General features: G+C 37.3%; 1 protein-coding gene across 1 annotated transcript; it reads left to right on the top strand.

Annotated features, from left to right (window-relative positions):
* The first annotated feature begins 4,983 nt into the window (after positions 1-4,983).
* On the top strand, positions 4,984-18,642 carry LOC143854048 (Isocitrate/isopropylmalate dehydrogenase family protein). The gene is made up of 15 exons (XM_077363772.1): positions 4,984-5,435; positions 5,646-5,689; positions 5,797-5,906; positions 6,493-6,530; positions 8,060-8,137; positions 9,816-9,869; positions 9,954-10,055; positions 10,167-10,255; positions 10,344-10,447; positions 11,489-11,557; positions 11,650-11,765; positions 13,075-13,109; positions 13,301-13,443; positions 13,860-13,982; positions 18,264-18,642. Exons 1-15 carry the CDS (start codon positions 5,195-5,197, stop codon positions 18,352-18,354), a joined length of 1,437 nt encoding a protein of 478 aa, XP_077219887.1. The 5' UTR covers positions 4,984-5,194; the 3' UTR covers positions 18,355-18,642.
* Positions 18,643-18,791: the final 149 nt, after the last annotated feature.

Below are 18,791 nucleotides of genomic sequence, written 5' to 3'. Positions count from 1 at the left end.
CAACAGAAGAAATCACCTTTCTTTGGGCCGAAAGTTGGGACGTTTCGTCGATTTCAGTTTCGGTCTTTGACCGAAATCCAAAATTTCGGACAAAATTTAAAACCTTTTCTAGGTGAGCCTATTGGGAAAGTTTATGGAACCCTTTAAGCCCATCACATACCAGGATGGGATGGGTCCTAGTCCCATACCTAGGTGGGCCTGTTGGGAAAGTTACCTTATTAGTGGCTTATTTGTGTGTGATTTTACTTCCCGTTTAATTTGTGCACAATTAGTTCAGATTTGTCGGGCAGGTTTTCTCAACATGCTCCCACTCAGAACCATAACATACAGCTATGCTTCCACATCCACTATCCTCGACGACCCATTTAGTGATGGCTTTCATTATGGCATTTTTCCAGGTAGCCCTCTCCATAGGACACCCCTTCGGTGACGGCCCATTCTATGACGGCTTTCACGCTAGTTTTTTTACTAGATATCTCTTTTCAAGTAGTCCTCTCCAAATGATGTCCCTTCCATGACCTGGGGCATTGAACGTAGATTCTGCTCTAATACCAAATGTTAGGTACCCAACCAATGCACCAAAAACTTCCGAGCTGACAGAACGAGTTAGGCTAATGTTAGGTACCCAATCAGTAAGCCCAAAGCTCCAAAGTTGACTGACCGTGTTAGGCTAGGCTCTTTAAACCCGTCCCGTACCTGCATAGGCCCCCACTCAAGACTATAACGATATGATTATACCACACGAGACACTCCAATGTGCCAAGATCATCCGCCTTTGTTCCACCCATTCAGAGTTGATTCCAAAGGTTTGGTTCGCTCGCCTCATCTATCCCCCTATTCTAATAGCCGATATCTTTTTTCAGAAAAATTGTAACTCTTTTTTCTCTTCAGCCGTGTTTCGCCACCATGAAAAAAAATAAAATTCTATGTAACATTTGTGGGGACACTCTAAAGAGATGCCTCGGGGATGAAGACAATTTAGAGGGTACGAGTGAGGGGAGCATGAAAAGCTCCTAAAATCCCGGGAAACAAAAAGCAAATTCTAAATATTTTTTTTGGCGGGGGGAGTGATAAATGGACCCCCTATAGGGGCAGTGATTAGAGAGAGAAAGAGGTATAGGGGTCTAATATAGGGCAGTGATTAGAGAGGGAAGGGAGAAATTAGGGGTTCGATTTATCACTGCCCGTTTTTTCTCTTTTCACTAGTTTTTAAAGATTTTGTATTCTATTCCTAGTCCGGTCTCAATTGTCTCCCTCTCCTTCTCAGAAGGCAGAACATCTCACACATTTGGACCCATAAATATTCCATGGAATTAGTTTTCATTCTTGCCAAACATGGTTTTGCTTTCTAAATTTAACGGATTAAGAAAGAGCTGGAAAAGTGGTTTTGGTTTTATTTATTTTTTGGGGGAATTGGAAATGGGGAAAGAGCATAGAAAATTTTCGACGTGACCTTGCACGTGACATAAGAGTCAAAAGATTGTTCGCGTTACGATACCATGAAAACCCAATGGTTTCATTAGCTATATGCGTACGATAGCTGGAACCCTTTCACAGTGAGATCACGGGTTCGGAATAAAAGTAGAAAGAACAAAAACTAAAAAAGCGATGTGATATATTCGCCCCCTTTCTTCCCCGGGCCACCCCCATCTAGTAGTGTATGTATGTTTTTACACTACAATGGAGTGGACCCAGGAAGAAAAGTGGACAGATATATCAGTTTTTGTGCCACATGTGCCACCTAGATGTGATCAGAACGTTCATCCAAGCGAAAACCACAAACCATCCCAACCATCATCATATTACACATTGACTGGATGATCTCAGCCCTCAATCCATCAAGCCACGTTTTGGATTCGCCCAAGAAAAGCTAAGGCGTTGATTTATGTAGATCCGACGGTCGTTCTATATTAAGATTCATTCATTAAAACTATAGATTTTATAAGGTGCGTGCGTGTGAAATCCAAAATGATTTTCAGAACGTGCATTGAGGCCCATTTCTTACTATGATCCAAACCGTTCATTTAATGGACCACAGCGTAAATAGACCGTACCCTCAATCATCTCTACGGGATGATCCTAACCCACCCAATCTGAAAAGGGCCCGCACATTATAGAAACCCCTACAGATCATAGGATCATTCCACGGATATGATTTACGGGCACTGCTTATTTACGTTGTGGCCCATCAAATGAACCGTTTGGATTATCCTAAGAAGTTGACCCCACTGTCAACTCAACACAGCTCAACGAAGCCTTTTTCCCAAACTAGTTAGGTCGGCTAAATGAATTCTTTAGAAAAATTTCATGAAGAAAGGAATCTACCCGACTCGACTCGACTCGACTCGACTCGACTCGAGTTAGCTCTACTTTACTTTCTGGAAAAAAATACTGTTCCTCACAGGCACTCATGCTATGAACTCAGTTTTAATTTTTCTTTTTCCAACTGACAATATCAATTGTATAGAGGACAAGGGTGTTTCCGTAATTTAATATATTTTCATTTTATTTTTAGTTCTCCTCTCTTGCAACACAAGGGTAATTCCGTAAATCTATCGAATATAAACGCCTGCATCCGCTCGGAATCCCAGGGGTATTTTTGTCGCTTGGAAAACCCAAAAAAATTCAATCGAAAAGGAGCGACACGTTTCCTAGTCTCTTTATGCCAATTTCCTTCACTCTCTTGGGAGTTTCAAACTTTGGGAAAATCATTATCATTAATAAAGAGACACTAAGCAAAACAAATATTCTCTCCACCCGTGTTGTGCTCTTTAATAAAATTTGTTGTTACTTTTGCGTGTACTATGAGTCTATGATGATGCATGACACATTATAAATGGATGAGTGGTGGGCTCCCATTATTTAAAAAAAGGGGGGGGGGGCATATGGAAATGATAAGTTTGGATCATCCTATGGATATTATTTACTGGATAGGATCTATTTACTTTCTGACCCAACAAATGAGCAGTGTGGATCATCCCATGAAAGGGGTGTTCATGTAAAAATTAGGGGTGCGGCCAATTAAACTAATTAAAGCATAGGATTTGATAGGTCCCACACAATGACACCGACACTATTTTAATTTTATGTGAATATAGCTTTCATGAAGCGTTAGCGGGAGAAATGAGGCTCTTTATTTCAATCATGAAGCTGTAAAATGTGGGGACGGCATTGCAAAAGAAAACAAGCAAATTTTCAAAGTAGGGCATATCTCTTATCTTTGCCTTTTTCAATGCTTTGCTTTTACTCACCAGCAAGAGGGGGAGGTTGAAATGATTACTTTAAGGCCTGTTTTTTTTGGATTTTGAGAACCGAATTGTCATTTCAGAACTGATTGTTGGTCTCCAAATTAAGGCCCAACCGATTATTAGACTCAAAATCATGTTTCATTTTGAGTCCAATAATTGGTTCTGGACTCGCTCGCAGTCGGTGGCCATAGTCTTCCTGATCTTAAGAACCTCTTCGTTTCACATTGCTGCAGCTGATTATGGATCCCAAACCAATTATTGAACTCCAAACTAAAAGTAATTTGGAGTCCAATAATCAGTATGGGCCCACCATCGGTTGAAACAGTATGAAATGAACAGTGTCTAATCATTGGACTCGAATTTATGTTTAATTTTGAGTCCAATAATCTGTCTTGGAGTCAAAGTCAGTTCTCAAAATCCAAAAATAGGGCCTACACGTAATTTTGAGTCCATTCATCTCTCCCCATTCATTTTTCCTACTGCATTCCATTTTTTCTTTCTTGTTCTTCTTTCTTAGGAGATGGGATTCTAGAAAAAACAATCGGTCATCCAAATCCAAAACAAATAGAGCCTAGTGTCACGGACCTTTGGTTGGGGAGCGAGATCCGTGTGGCACTTGCGTTGTCTCACAACAAGCAAGTAAGCCTAACAAGGTTGTGGGGGTCAGACCTACAAAACAGGGAGAATAAGAAATGCTGAGTTTGCAAGCAGACACAAGATAATAGAGCACGCGAATAGGCAAATGTTAATCTTTATTGCTGATTATTTAACAAGTTACAATAGGACTATGCCAAAAGAACTACAACTCCTATGGGCCCTAATCACCCATTTGATCAATGCCTCACAACAAATTAATCGGAGAATTCCAACCATCTGATCAATGCCTCGCAAATGGATGGCTAGAAAAACAACATAGATGGTTATAAAAAATAGAGCACCTGTTTAGGCTCAAAGAGTAAAAGTAGTTTACATACAGGATGCACACAAGAGTTTACATGGTTTGACAGTAATGCCTGTGTCTCCAGTAAGGAATATACGAGAACTACAAGGAATTAAAACTAATATGGCTAAAGTCATTCCTTGTCTTTTCCCAACCCACAAGAAAATCCAAGCTTTCTCTCGTGCCCAGGAGTAGCAAACGTATCCATCGCCTGCAAGAACCTCTCAGTCCTAAGTTTTTCTGTCTTCTTTACATGAAGCATATAAAATGCCTTATGTGCTTGTGTTTCCCAAACCTAAACCAACCTTTTGGTCTCTCTCTTCCTGATGTTAAACAACTAGAGAATGAGAAACAAGTCACTAAAATCCAATTATCACCACCTTGGCATATTTTTCAGCTACCTTGAAGATTTTTCCATTGGCAAGTCCATAACTATCTTCTGTCACTGCAAACCGCCATTGGTCTTCCAAAGCACCAGTTACCAATCATCCATCCTAGTTTTGACTTTACTTGACTTGATCAACATGACCAATGCCATATGTAGCTGCCTCGAGTCTGCATGCTTCTCTCATACAGGTCTATCAAGGGACCCAATTTTGATCAGATCTACACTGTCTAGGTCCGTTTGAATCCTAATTGGTTGGATTCTAATTGAAGAATTCCGAGAGCTTTCTATCCACTCTTGTTTGTTCCCACTCCATTTCCAAGTGATTCCAACCAAATGGACCCTTTTTATTCTCGTGGAGGGGTATCTCTTTAGTCCTCTCTTCAACTTCATGCTCTTTTGCAAATTCGTTTCTTGAAGGAGAGGAAAGGGGTGTTCTTAGACAACTAGTCCGTGGCCCTCCCATTTACTCGATCCCGTACACGTGTATGCTTCTACGGTGGAGATTAGAGAGGCTCACAGTTTAGAAAGCTCCCGCGAATCACCTAACCAATCCGACTCGCGTATTTAAAAGAAAGGAGACAGAGCTTCGATTCGAACGGCTTCTCTCAAAAAAACCGAATGTGGCTACGAGGTTTACGAAAAATGTCTGCCGTTGCCACTCTCTCATCCGCCCCTCTAAATCTCAGGAAAAACCCTAACCCTAAATTATTCTCTGCCAAGCACCAGTGTTCCTTTAATGGAATACTTCTCAAGAACCCTAACTTGTCTAATCGCTCTTATAATGTTTCCCTTCGTTGCTTTGCATCTTCAGCCGCCATTGACAGAATCAAAGTCCAGAATCCCATCGTTGAAATGGACGGTAGCTTCTTAAAACCCTAATATATCCTTTTTTTGAGTGGCGAAACCCTAATATATCTTGTCACTCAAGAACATTCTAGCTTCTTAAAACCCTAATTTATCCTTTTTTAATGGCAAAACCCTAATATATCTTGTCACTCAAGAACATTAAATTCTTATAAATTTTCTTTTTTAATGTTTTGAAATATTTGTTTTTTTTTTTTCGGTTCAGGCGATGAAATGACGAGAATTATCTGGAAAATGATTAAGGAGAAGGTGAATTTTCATCTTTTCAATTTTTCTTTCTCCTCTTTATAAAAGAAATCATGACGTGAAGCATTTTTATTTCTATTTTAAGTTAATTTAGGTTAATGTGATCACAGCTCATTCATCCATATCTTGATTTAGATATCAAGTATTTCGATTTAGGCCTTTTGAATCGGGATGCGACAGACGACAAGGTTACTGTGGAAAGTGCTGAAGCTACACTAAAGTATGTTGCGCGGAGAAGTTTATTTTACTGTTCTTATTGTTAGAGATTTTGATACTGGTTTTAGTTGCTTTAGCTAGAGCTTGACTTATGTATGCTTTGATTTCATGGTTGAAGTATGATGAGAATTCTTTTGAAATTTTACTAAATTCTTACTTTTTATTTATATTAAAGCTCTGAAAATTGTTATTTAGCCACGTGGCCTTTGTGCCAATGAGTTATGATTTAGATATTGGTTATTGTAGTTGAATGCGTTAGTAGCATTTGGCAATGTCCACCCTTATTCCTCCTTGAATATTTTTGGGCCACTGGCAATCACCAATGGGTCTCACCTTAGGATTTCAGATCAATGGTCTCACCATTCACAATGTGGTGTTTCTGAGTTAATCCAGGCTATTCCTAAAAAAAATCATTCACGCTTAATAATTGTCAGTTATACCAAAACAAGTCCATACTTTGGGTTTTTTTGCTTAGTGTAAACATCCCGAGCATTTGCAACAAAAAAATGTTACTATAATTCAGTTACATGTTTCCTACGAGCTTTTTGCTAGTGATCTATCTTTATTTCTCAAATCTTTTCATGCTGCAGGTACAACGTTGCAGTGAAATGTGCGACAATAACCCCAGGTTAGTGAATTTATTCTTTTACGCATGTTCTAAATTCCCCTTGGTTAGAACTTAGAAAGTCCTAAGAAACATGCTGTTGAAACATGTTGACCATCTTGATCATGGCACCCTATTGTGCAAATTGCTATTTACCAGTTGGTTACTCAAGTTGTGATTGCTATCTTCACGACTGCTTCAATTTGGAGAATAATTTAGTTATGGATTTTATACTTGTCATCGAAGTTTAAACACCTTTTATAGGATACCTTGAACTTCAAATATGTTTAAATCCTACTTGCAGAATTTATGCAGAAGAAAAGGATGTCATAATTTTGGGCTGCAACAAGGTAAACTGGGAGTACACATCTTTTAGGGGCATGCTGAGTGAAGAGGGTCTTTGGGAGGGAACAAATGCTTGGTCTTCTACTTGATACGCTTGCATAGAGGGACTTCCACTGTAGCATACCAAACATAATGTTACTTAGAATTAGGGTTTGAGAAAGAGGTTAAATGCACAGCTCAGATGAAGGATTTGGATATATGGAGGGAGAGAGAGAGAGAGAGAGAGAGGGGGGGGGGGGGGGGAGGAGAAGAGGGATCTTACAATTTTTTTGGGTGTTTTGGGGCGTGGGTGGGGTGGGGTGGTATCACATGTAGCCCGCCCTTGTAGCAGTTGGTTTCCTTTAATCTAGCTAATCAAACCATGAGGATGCTGACATCATATGCAATCTGTTGGGAGATTTAGGTCCTGTTACAGGACTCAAAATTAAACTAAAGTTTGAGTCCTGTAATCGGTTTGGGGTCCACAATCTGTGGCTTCAATCTTAAACGAACATGGCCTTAGAAGGAGAGAAGCTGGCTTATTCACAACAGCAAGCAGTTCACCCCTGGTAGTGTGTTTGGAAAGAGCAATGGTAATTTTTGTTGTTGGACCATATCTAAAAAGGAGTTTAAAGGTTACTCCATTCAAGATCTGTACTGAAATTGGTTGGTGATTGTTCAAGATAGGGAGACCAAAGGTAAAATGGTTAACTGATAACCCTAAGTCCCAATGTTCTCAAATGAAATTTTGATGCGTTGCTACATAAAGTTTTGCAATGGCTGCTATCTCCTTGTGTTTTACACACTTGTTTGTGTCAAGTACATAGCTATTAACTATTAATTCACATGAATTGGGGATCGTTCTATTTTATTTTTTTTTGAAATGCTAATTAGGGATTGTTCTATTAGAATATTTATATTCCATTGTATTTGATAGGCTAGTTTGTTTGAGATTGAATGTCATAAGATTAGTTTATTTGACGTCAAGTTTCAATCTTTTTACCTTTTTAAGGTGTTATGTGAAGTTCTGTTGTAAGTATACTCATGGTTCTGTTTATATTTATAATGTTGCATAAGCATATACTCTTTATTTTCCTGAAATCCTTTAAGATGAACTTGATAAATTATAGAGTTTTTGGTATATGCATCAGTTTGAGATATTCATTATTCCTTGGCTAATAAGTTACAGATGGTTCTAATTTGGCTTCCTTGTGATTCATTTCATTCAGATGAAGCAAGGGTTAAGGAATTTGGACTTAAGTCTATGTGGAGGAGCCCCAATGGAACAATTAGAAACATATTGAATGGTTAGTATTGCATTCTTTTTTGTTGCATGGTTCACATGACAATGATAACGTGGTCCCACCTTATCTGTGATAAATTTTGTAGTTTATTGGGCTGCTTACACTTTAAAATTTCTACATAGCTGCTGTTATATCAGTGTTTAGCTTGTACTTGGACAAGAACTAACAAAAGGTAATTTCGAGTCAACTCGGGCAATTCAATGATTAGCATGGCGAATTTAATGAGTTTTTGGTTGACTGGGTACCCTTCTTTGGACCATGCCTCCTCAATTTCAAGAAAGTACTTGAGCTCTCCTTGTCTCCTTGATCCTTGTTCTCAAACTTAACAACTAAAATGCATTCAACTGACAAATTTCTGAGGTGTTATTCTTGAAATGCATTCAACTGGAAAATTTCTGAGGCTTTATTTCCAGCCACTATGATATCTTCAATATATATTATAACAGTTATGCTTAGGAGAACCACTCCTCTTAAATCTTAATAAACAATGTACGATTGACATGGGGTTGTGAATTACCAAATCTCTTCACAGCTGGGCTAAACCTCTTAAATCATGTCTGAGGATACTGCTTCAATCCATATATGGACTTCCTTAAAACCTTACTTTCATAATTTACGAATGTCAACCATTGAAGAGGAGAAATGTAGACTTCTTCCTGTAAATTACCGTATAAAACACATTCTAAACATCCAGTTGGTGAAGCTCCCGAGAGAAACTTGTTGTCAGAGAGCAAAGAACTATGATAGATTTCATCTTTACGATAGTAGTAAAGGTTACTTTGTAATCTATTCAATACTTTCCTGTAAATCTTAATGCAACCAGCCAGGACTTGTATCTTTCAACCGGACCATCAGCCTTATTTCTGACTATGTACACCCAATTGCAACCCACAAGCTTCTTTTTGCTTAGGTAAGTCCGCTAGTTCCCAAGTTCTGTTCTTTATTAAGGCCTATATTTCATCATTCGTAGCCTGCTGTCACTTAGGATCTATTGCTGCCTCAGAAAACCTGGAGGGAAGAGACACAGAGGACTGAAAAGACAAGAAAGCTCTGTAGGAAGGACACAACAAAATAAGATACAAAATTAGAAATTGGATGCACAGTGTACTGACACTTAGTTTTTTGAAGATCAATGGGCATATCAAGATCGTCAAGATTATATGGGGCTGTGGGTCTTGGCTAGGTTGTCTGCTTATTTGGAGGACCTCCACTTGGATGTGGCCTTCTTGAGTAGACTGGCAATTCCTTCTCAAAATACCCCTTAGAACCAGTAGGAGAAGAACAATGGGTTCAATTGGAATCAGGACAGGACTATATTCAACCTTGAACTCTCCCAACACCCTCTGAAGAGAGGACTAAAGACCACACAAGGAAATGGGAAAGCATGGTTTTTCAAGACAAAGTAGTTGAAATGAAGAGTTCAACTGGGGTATCCGGGAGGAAATTTGGTTGATTAGAGATGTTGCAGTCAACATGGCATACGACCAATACTTCGTTGGCACTGTAGAACTTAATAACAGTTGTCGAGCAACCTTAAGAAGATGGCGGTTTATTATGCATTTTTTGAGAAAAATTGTGTACCAGATCGTATTTTGGATTATTTCATTATTTTATGGGTTTTTTTTGTCTGGCTTCATTTTAGGTCTTCTATTTATACAATTGCTAATTCCTTTTTTTGCAGGAACTGTGTTCCGGGAGCCCATATTGTGTCGGAATATTCCTCGGATTATTCAAGGTTGCCCTATTTCTCCCATTATCATGAAAATGCCTGAAATAGTTGTTTCTGTCTTATACTTCATTGAGTTGTAATACTATACAGGCTGGAAGAAACCTATCTGCATTGGAAGGCATGCCTTCGGGGACCAGTATCGTGCAATTGACATGGTCATTGGAGGACCAGGGAAGCTTAAGATGGTTTTTGGTGAGCTCATAGAAACTATATTAGCTATATGAGGAACTGATGAAAGGTTTTAATACTTTGTTCTTCTTAATGCTTTCTGTCAATGCTTTGACTCGTTTTTTCGAATTTCAGAGCCAACTGAGGGAGGCCAATCAATGGAACTAAATGTTTATGATTTTAAAGGTCCTGGCATTGCATTGGCTATGTACAATGTTGATGAGGTTTGTCCCTATCAAGTTTTTATTTGGAAAAATGTTTTTTGGTTTAATCTTTTGTCACAATTTAATGGAATTTCTTTGTAATTTTTAGTCTATTCGAGCTTTTGCTGAATCATCAATGTCAATGGCATATGGAAAGAAATGGCCACTTTACTTGAGCACCAAAAACACAATCCTAAAAAAATATGATGGCAGGTAGCCTTCGTTTTGAATTATGTTAAATTTTTTACTTGTCACACGTAAATATGCTTTCTTGAATATCTTGGGAAACTTTTTACTTCATATGTCAATATGATTATAGTTAATATTTTCGTCAATTTTCAAAGCATATGTTGATAATTACTTCCAAACTGTGGTTCACAAGTACTAGTGTCTTGACTGTATTTCTGTGTCATATACCATTGTTCTGGTGTTTATGTGTACTGCATATGCTTCTTATCCTGCTGGTGGCTATTACAAATGTTTCAATTTCTCATCAATAAGAGGGTATGCCGTATGCCCCGATCTATGTATATTTGGTCCTGTTTTGGTCACTATTATGATCATGGATTTAAATTTCGGTTTCAGTTTCGGTCGAAACTTCGGCAGAAATCCGGAAAAAAAAGAAGAATTATTTAATTATTTCCAAAATTTGGCAGAAATTACGGGATTTTCGAAATAATTCTTCTCATACTGGTTTCGGCCGAAATAATTCTATTCTGATCATAAAAGAATTCCCGATCACAAAAAAAATAAAAAAAATAAAAAAAAAGAATTATTTCGATAGGGGAAGAATTATTTCGGAATCCCTATCATAAAAGAATTCTTCTCCTACTGGCTGTATTTTTTATTTTTTTATTGGCAGAATTTTATTAAAATTTGGATCCTTTGTAACAATGTATCAGTATTAAGTAGGTCAAATTTAGAGAACTACATATTTGATCCTTTCCATGTTGGACACCTGTATCCATATCCAGATAACATGGTATGTATTTGCGTCTGTTAGGAGAATATTTGCATGTATGTGTCTTTCAAGAAAGTTATATGAATACTAAAATGTTGATTCCACACAGTTCTTTTTTGTTTTCCTAACCATCTACCTGTACCATGCGATGAATGGCAGGTTGGCACCTGAATCCGTACTTGCAGAGCATAGTTATCAAAATATTGTATTCTAATTCATAAAATTGATTTAGGCTATTATAGAATTTAGATATCCATCAGTTTGTGCACCATCTTATTGGAAGGACAATACAGGTTTAAGGATATATTTCAAGAGGTATATGAAGAAAAATGGAAGGACAAATTTGAAGAGCAATCAATTTGGTTAGTGTGCATACTTTGGAGAATCTGCAAGTTAGTACTTTTATGCCCAACATATCTTAATTAGTCTATATTAAATTTTCTCCTCTATTTAGGTATGAGCATCGGCTAATTGATGACATGGTGGCTTATGCACTTAAAAGTGATGGTGGCTATGTTTGGGCTTGCAAAAACTATGATGGGGATGTTCAGAGTGATTTCCTTGCTCAAGGTGCCTTATCTGCTTCAGAGGTTTTAGTTATGCTATCAGTGAAAGACAAAATGCAAAATTGTCTTTCTTAAACTCATGGGTTTAACCGTTCAGCTTGATGTTTTATGAATGCTGGCAATTTAAAATGCATGCATGGTTCTTTACCTGTTTGAGTAGATTTCCAGTCAGAAGAGAAGTTCACCTGACGGTTTTTTCTTTTTACACACGCGCGCGCACACACACACACACACACACACACACACATATACAATTTGAAGGGATCTGGTATTGCCTTGTTTTGGTACCTTTTACCCATAACTTTTATTTATAGTCTTCTCATTGGTTCATAAAATTCACAAAGAACTTGTGCAAACTAATAAGTTCTACATATGATTTTAGAGCGCTCCCAGAAGGTTTAAATCTCTCTCAACTGTAATAGGATAGACATCTTTGTGTGGAGAGAAATTCCTCTGATTCTTTGGTTTAATGACAAATGCCCTGGTCCTTGGATATTTTGCACATATGAGACTTATGTTTGAGTTACTCTATCTCGGTCTCCCATGTTCTTTGTGCCACCAACATCATGGGAGATGGAGTGGCTTGGAGTGGCGCGAATAGGGCTAGCTTGATTGTATCTTCTCCCATGTTCTTTGCGTGACCAACATGATGGGAGATGAAGTGCATCTTCTTTCTGTCTTTCATAAGGGTTTTAAATAAAACTGATGGGTGGAAAGTACAAGAACAAGTGGGTGGCAATACGGTGTCCCTCTTATTATCCTTTCTAGTTGATCCCATAATTACTTGGGTCACACCTTTCCAATTTTCTTTTAAGCCCCTAACAACTTATTGAAACTATGATAGGTTCTGTTTTTTACTTCATATTTACAGTCATTCATAGAAATCCACTGAGAATAAATAGATCTAAATACGCATATATGCAAACAGCAAATATACAGATCTGCAGTTTTGTTTCTAAAAGAAGAAAAGTATCCAAAGCACAATTTCTTGCCTTTCCCATTGCATTTCAACTTCAGCTAGTTTTAGTTTCTCATGGACCTTGCATCTGGCCGATTATAGGCTGAAGCCCAATTCTTGCTTACATTAAAGCTGAATAAATGCGAAAAAATAAAATCAAGAATTCGGATGAGGATTTTTATTTCCAGATGTGCCACTAGAAATAATTAGCTCTACATTGTTTTAATTGATTTAATCTATCCAGTAAACTTTATGTTGCTTTTAACTTAGTTTATGTACCACTAAGTACCTTCAAATATCTTGACAATATTGCCAAGTTCCTTGTCCTGTTTTAAAAGTTGTTTGGTGGGTGCAGGATTTGGTTCTCTGGGATTAATGTCATCTGTGCTGGTAATTACCTATTTATTACAACTTTCTTCATGGATTTCATGTTGACTTCTTTGTTTCGGCATTAATATTAGATAAGTTTCCCCATGAATGCTTGATTTTGCAATTACCAATTTATTACAATTTTCTTTATGGATTTCATGTTTACTTATTTATTTCGGCATTAAGCTTCATATGAATGCTTTCTTTTCCAGTTATCATCTGATGGGAAGACATTAGAAGCTGAAGCTGCTCATGGGACTGTGACTCGACATTTCCGTCTGCACCAAAAGGGACAAGAGACTAGTACAAATAGTATTGCTTCTATATTTGCCTGGACTCGTGGCCTTGAACACAGGTTCTTTATACTTGTTGTCCTTGGACTTGCACTAAATATGCTGATTTTTACTTGATTTTTCTGCAATATGGCATCTAAGCTAGTCAACTGTAGATAGTGCTACGATGAAATTAAAGCTAAAAGCAGTTGAAATTTAGAGACATTTGCATTCCTCAGTGGCGATATAACATCCGCCGCGAAGAAAATAGTTGCAGAGATAGTTAAATCATTTTGGTTCACCTACGTCACTTGTGTTTCCCCTTGTTTTTAACCTCAACCATTCACAAAAAGTGAATAGACCTCCTCTTCCTCTTAAGCAGGGATATCTGCTTAATTTGTTAGATATTTAAAAGTTAATTAGTTATATTGAACATGATAATTGAACTCTTCAGTGTTCTGAAACTTCCTTGTCATATTTTCTTCACAACGCTATGCAGGGCAAAACTTGATAAACACGACAGATTGTTGTATTTTGTGCGCAAGCTAGAGGCTGCTTGTGTTGAAACAGTCGAGTCAGGCAAAATGACCAAGGATCTCGCCCTTCTGATCCACGGGCCCAAGTTAGTATTGTTACCCTGTGCTCCAATCAAGATTTATCTTGCATTTCTTGTTGGTGTTATTCTTTTGTGCTTCACTAACCTTTGCCTAGTATTCCTGAAAGATGGTCTTGTGTTAATATTTCTTCATGCTTTATGGTGGATAAGTTTACATTTTCTGATGCAATTTGTATCGAAGGATTGATTTTATATATGTATGGGTAAATTTTAATATTGTGGTCTAATCTTCTCCCTGTGATCACCTCGGTCATGGGTGGTAACTGTACTTTTCTTGGTCCTTGATATATTTTTGGAATTGTTTAAAAAAAGTGTTTCCGTCTAGTGACTAGTGATATTACTCTGATAGTTTGATATTTGTCTCTCTTTTAGGCTATTAAATTTTGACCTTGTGTATATTGGACTTATTGATGACATGTATTTTATTAATTGTTTTGAGTTTATTGATAGAGACATGGTACCTGTTTACTTTCTATGGCTAGCAATTCGACTGTATTTGTAATGATTTTTTTTTAAATATTAGTATTTGTATTGATATATAAATTTAGACATGCAGATTGAAACAGGTAAATAAGTAACAATTGCAAAAAATCTACATAACTGGATTAACATTTACATGAAATTATAGAAGATCATGAATGCATGTGGTAGCATATTGCCTCAAATTTTGATAACAGAGAAAGGTGGCTCAAGGTCATCATCATCTATAATTTCTTACTTTCTAGAGGAAAAGAAATAGTTGCCATTCAAAAAAAAAAAAAAGAAGAAATAGTTGAAAGCCCCAAGATATTGCTCATTGCGGTCATAGCTGGTTGTAGGGGGAATCTCGGTCGAATTCAACATTTATGAAGCCAATTTCTTTTCATTTTCTGGCCCCATTGCCTAAACTAAAATATTATTTGCTGCTACCATGCCTATGGAACTCATAGTTGCATGCATCCTCCATGCTCCATCTATGACCACCATGCAGATGGACTTTATGGTTGATATGCATAATTTGTGTAACCAATAGTAAAATGGCATCACCATGAGCTATTCTTCTCATGAAGATTGCCACCACTAGTATTATCTCCCCGCCATCCCTCTACTTGTGTGATGCAGAGTGAAGCGATGCACGCCTTTGATGGGGGTCGGGAGTTGGAATTAACCACCTCTTTCTTTGAATAGTCTCCTCTTAGGTTAGGGCCTAGGACCTAAGAGTTGATTTTGATATCAATGGATTTATCTTCGACATCATAGGGGGTCTGGTTTACCATTCAAAAAAGAAAAAAAAAATCATAGGGGGTTTGAAATCAGGTTATGGGATTGGAAGCTGCCGCCAACGCTGCTTGGCAAAAGTCGGTCTTTACTCATGTCCACAAGACTCTATATGTGATCTTAATCATGTTTGATTGATTAAATAATGGTGCCTTTGCTATGTAATGTGCTGAGAATGAAATCTAAATCGTACTTTGATGTTAAAAGAGAATCATGTCGTATATGTGCACCATCCTTAGAAAGAAGACTAAAATATTTAAGCTTATCATTGTTGCTTGAGGGATGCATTAAATTAACATGAAACTACAAAATAATAATACGGGGACATGTATCCTATCATCCAAACGAACTAAAGTGATTAAAACTATTGAAAGAGTATAAGAATAAGGGTGAAGAACTGCCTAGAACCACACATGCTGCAGAGTCGATCCACGCCTATTATTGTCGATTGTTGGGTCAATCTTTTGATCGACAGGCCATCCCATTGATTGACTTAATGGTCAGTAGATCAGCTTCTGGGGCGTAGTGAGCCCTCTAGATGGGATCAAGTTTTGGATAAAGAAAAGTCTTGGATTGAAAACGTAGGATAGATGGAGACGATGATATACTATATTGGCTAAGGTTACAGGGGACAGGATTTGAAGAAAGAACTAGAAAGAGCTTTTGAAGGTCCAATCCAAATTAGCTGTATGAAAAATTGGATTTTGAAATCAAACCATCTTAGAACAACAAAACTAATCTAATCTACATCATGCATGCTGAAATTGACTAATCTAAAACAAAGATTCTAAATTATTGTAAAAAAAAATCATCTAGACCCTAAGCATGCAGGAGTCTGAATTTAAAGACTTGAGCAAATATTAAATTATAAACTTGAAAATATTAACTTAAATAGAGGTGAGGAGGGTGAGTTCGTGTGCTTGGCTCAGGCTTCTTGTTGGAGGTGCTCTTGAACTTGAACTTGAACTTGAACAACTCTTTCAGAGCTCTTGTACTTCACTTTGAGAAAAAAAAATCTTGTATTGTATCTCTCTTGAAGTCTTGCCATGTCCTTGAATAGGGTCTTACCACTCCTTTTAGAGTCTAGGGTTTTAAGATTTGAGTTGAAGAAGCAATATGGGACTAAAATTTGTGCATGGGCTAGTTTTGAAAGCATTGGAACTGGTTTGACCGGCTTAGATTGAGTTTTCGGCAAACGAGCGTTTTTAGTATTTCTTTTTAGTGTAAAAATCAAAGCTAAGGTTTTGCACGAATTGTGACCTTCCTGGAGGTTTATTTTTGCGAAAGTGGTGTTTGAAAAAACCCCAATTGGAAACAATGACTTTGGAGTCGATTTGAAGGGTTTTCTATACTTGTAAATTCTGCAACTTGCAGGAGAAATCCAGGATCAACGAGACAAATTCAGGATCAATGGCCAACTTGTAGGAAAAATTCAGGATCTATGAGACAAATTCAGGAGCAATGGACAAACTCATCGATCGATTTGACCCAGGATTGACAATTTTAACTGCGAATTCTGTAGTACTTTTCAGGGCTTTTGTGTGTTTTCCTAAACTGATTCCCAAGGAGGGGGAGGGTGGGATGTGGAGGCTGTTGGACGGCTGGACCAGGTTTACAAAGATATTTTTTGAGAAGTTTTTCATCAGGGTCATTTTCGCATATACAAAACATCTGAGGACATTATGGAATTGTTGGAGGGGTTCCGAAGTCTGTTGAAGAATTGATGGAGAGTTAATTAAGATAGTCTATAATGGTCTTAGCATCTTCTTGAAACTTGTATATTTGATTTTTCTAGACATATGAATGTAATTTCTGTGTAGCTTATGAGAGCGAAGTACTATGTAACTTTTACAATGGAGTCTAGAATAGGGGGCATTTTCGCATATACAAAACATCTGAGGACATTATGGAATTGTTGGAGGGGTTCCAAAGTCTGTTGAAGAATTGATGGAGAGTTAATTAAGATAGTCTATAATGGTCTTAGCATCTTCTTGAAACTTGTATATTTGATTTTTCTAGACATATGAATGTAATTTCTGTGTAGCTTATGAGAGCGAAGCTCTATGTAACTTTTACAATCGAGTCTAGAATAGGTTTAGACTTTAGATTCTTTAGAATGTTCTTCAAGCACCTATACATGCATGTAGCTTTCTTTGCATGCCCATATGAGTGAAAAGTAAGCTTCTTGATTAGTTCAGATGCCGTTCTTTCTGGAATATTATAGCAGCAAGTTCTATTCTGAAAATATCCCATCAAACAATAAAAGAGAAACAAAAGAGAACAGTACCTGCCCTCCTGGTTTTGTCATAGCTTTCATAACGTGCTTCAATAGAAAGGCGTGGAGGAACATTTCAGGACCTTGCTCAGAGGAATGAAGGTTTTTTTTTTTCCCAATAAAAATAGGTTGGATTCCTGTTTTTCATAAAAATAGGAATGATAACAGCAAGCCTATTTGGTATCAATCTGACCCCCATCCACGTCTATGGCATGATGGCATGGTAGCTTATAGAATACCGTCTCTAGATTCTTTCAGATCTTGAAAATAATTAATTGAATGCTGATGTTCCATAATATGCAATAGGGGTTGCTAAAGTGTACTTCCGATCAGCTGTCATATATTTCAGAATTAAAAAACTTGAGGAAGAACTTTTTATTGATTGAACTTTGATCAAGGTTCTTTGCAAACCCAATGGACAAAAAATTTGATTTGAAACTTGAAAGACTCAGATCGTCTAATAAAACAAAATAAATAAATAAAATAAAATAAACTGGGAATTTCAACCCCTTAATAAGGTTTCAAACAAGACAGAGTTCTTGTTGAATTTTCAATTGTTTTCCTCATGGACTCTGAGTTTCAATATTTTAGTCCTTGTATATTCTAAGCCCGAGTGATTATTCCCCTACTTTTCAAGGTTCATCATCCTTGAACTGTTGTGATCAATATATGCCTGCTTCAGTTCAGTTATTACTTCATTTACGTACCTCCCTTTATGAAAAATTGCTCAAATTTCTGCAATGTTTCTGACACAGGGTATCAAGAGAGTTCTACTTGAGCACAGAAGAATTTATCGATGCAGTTGCATTGAATTTGGAGGCGAAGATTCTAGTGACAACTTTGTAAGTATTACAGTCAAGTACAGCTCAGTATGGTAAGAATTGTTAATAGTTGATCTTGCTTCGGCTAGGAATTATCTGCGGCAATGGCATCCTTTTATCAGGTGAGAATGGTAGTCTCTTTTTCTAACATGAAAGAGAAAAAGAAGGCATATAAGTAATTACTATTTCAATCCAAGAGAACTAGATGTTGGAATAGCCTTACGTGGGCTCCACATGATGGCTTTTGTCAAAGTGTTCACTCAATAAACTTTCTATTTATTTTCTATGAAACGCTTCATTACTATTTTCTGTACAGTTTTTGTTTTTGTTTTTTGTTTTTTGGATGACATAGGTTAAGATCGAATTAAAAATGAAGACATCTGTAAAAAAGTGGGGGTGTCACCAATTGAGGAGAAGATGAGAGAGCACCGCTTAAGATGGTTTGGGCATATCCAATGCAGG

Source organism: Tasmannia lanceolata, unplaced genomic scaffold (assembly GCF_043159265.1).
Source record: "Tasmannia lanceolata isolate RefF3 unplaced genomic scaffold, GAP_Taslan_0.1 ptg000020l, whole genome shotgun sequence".
NCBI lineage: Eukaryota > Viridiplantae > Streptophyta > Magnoliopsida > Canellales > Winteraceae > Tasmannia > Tasmannia lanceolata.
Note: the sequence above shows the minus strand (reverse complement) of the source record. Positions and strands in the feature narration are given on the sequence as shown.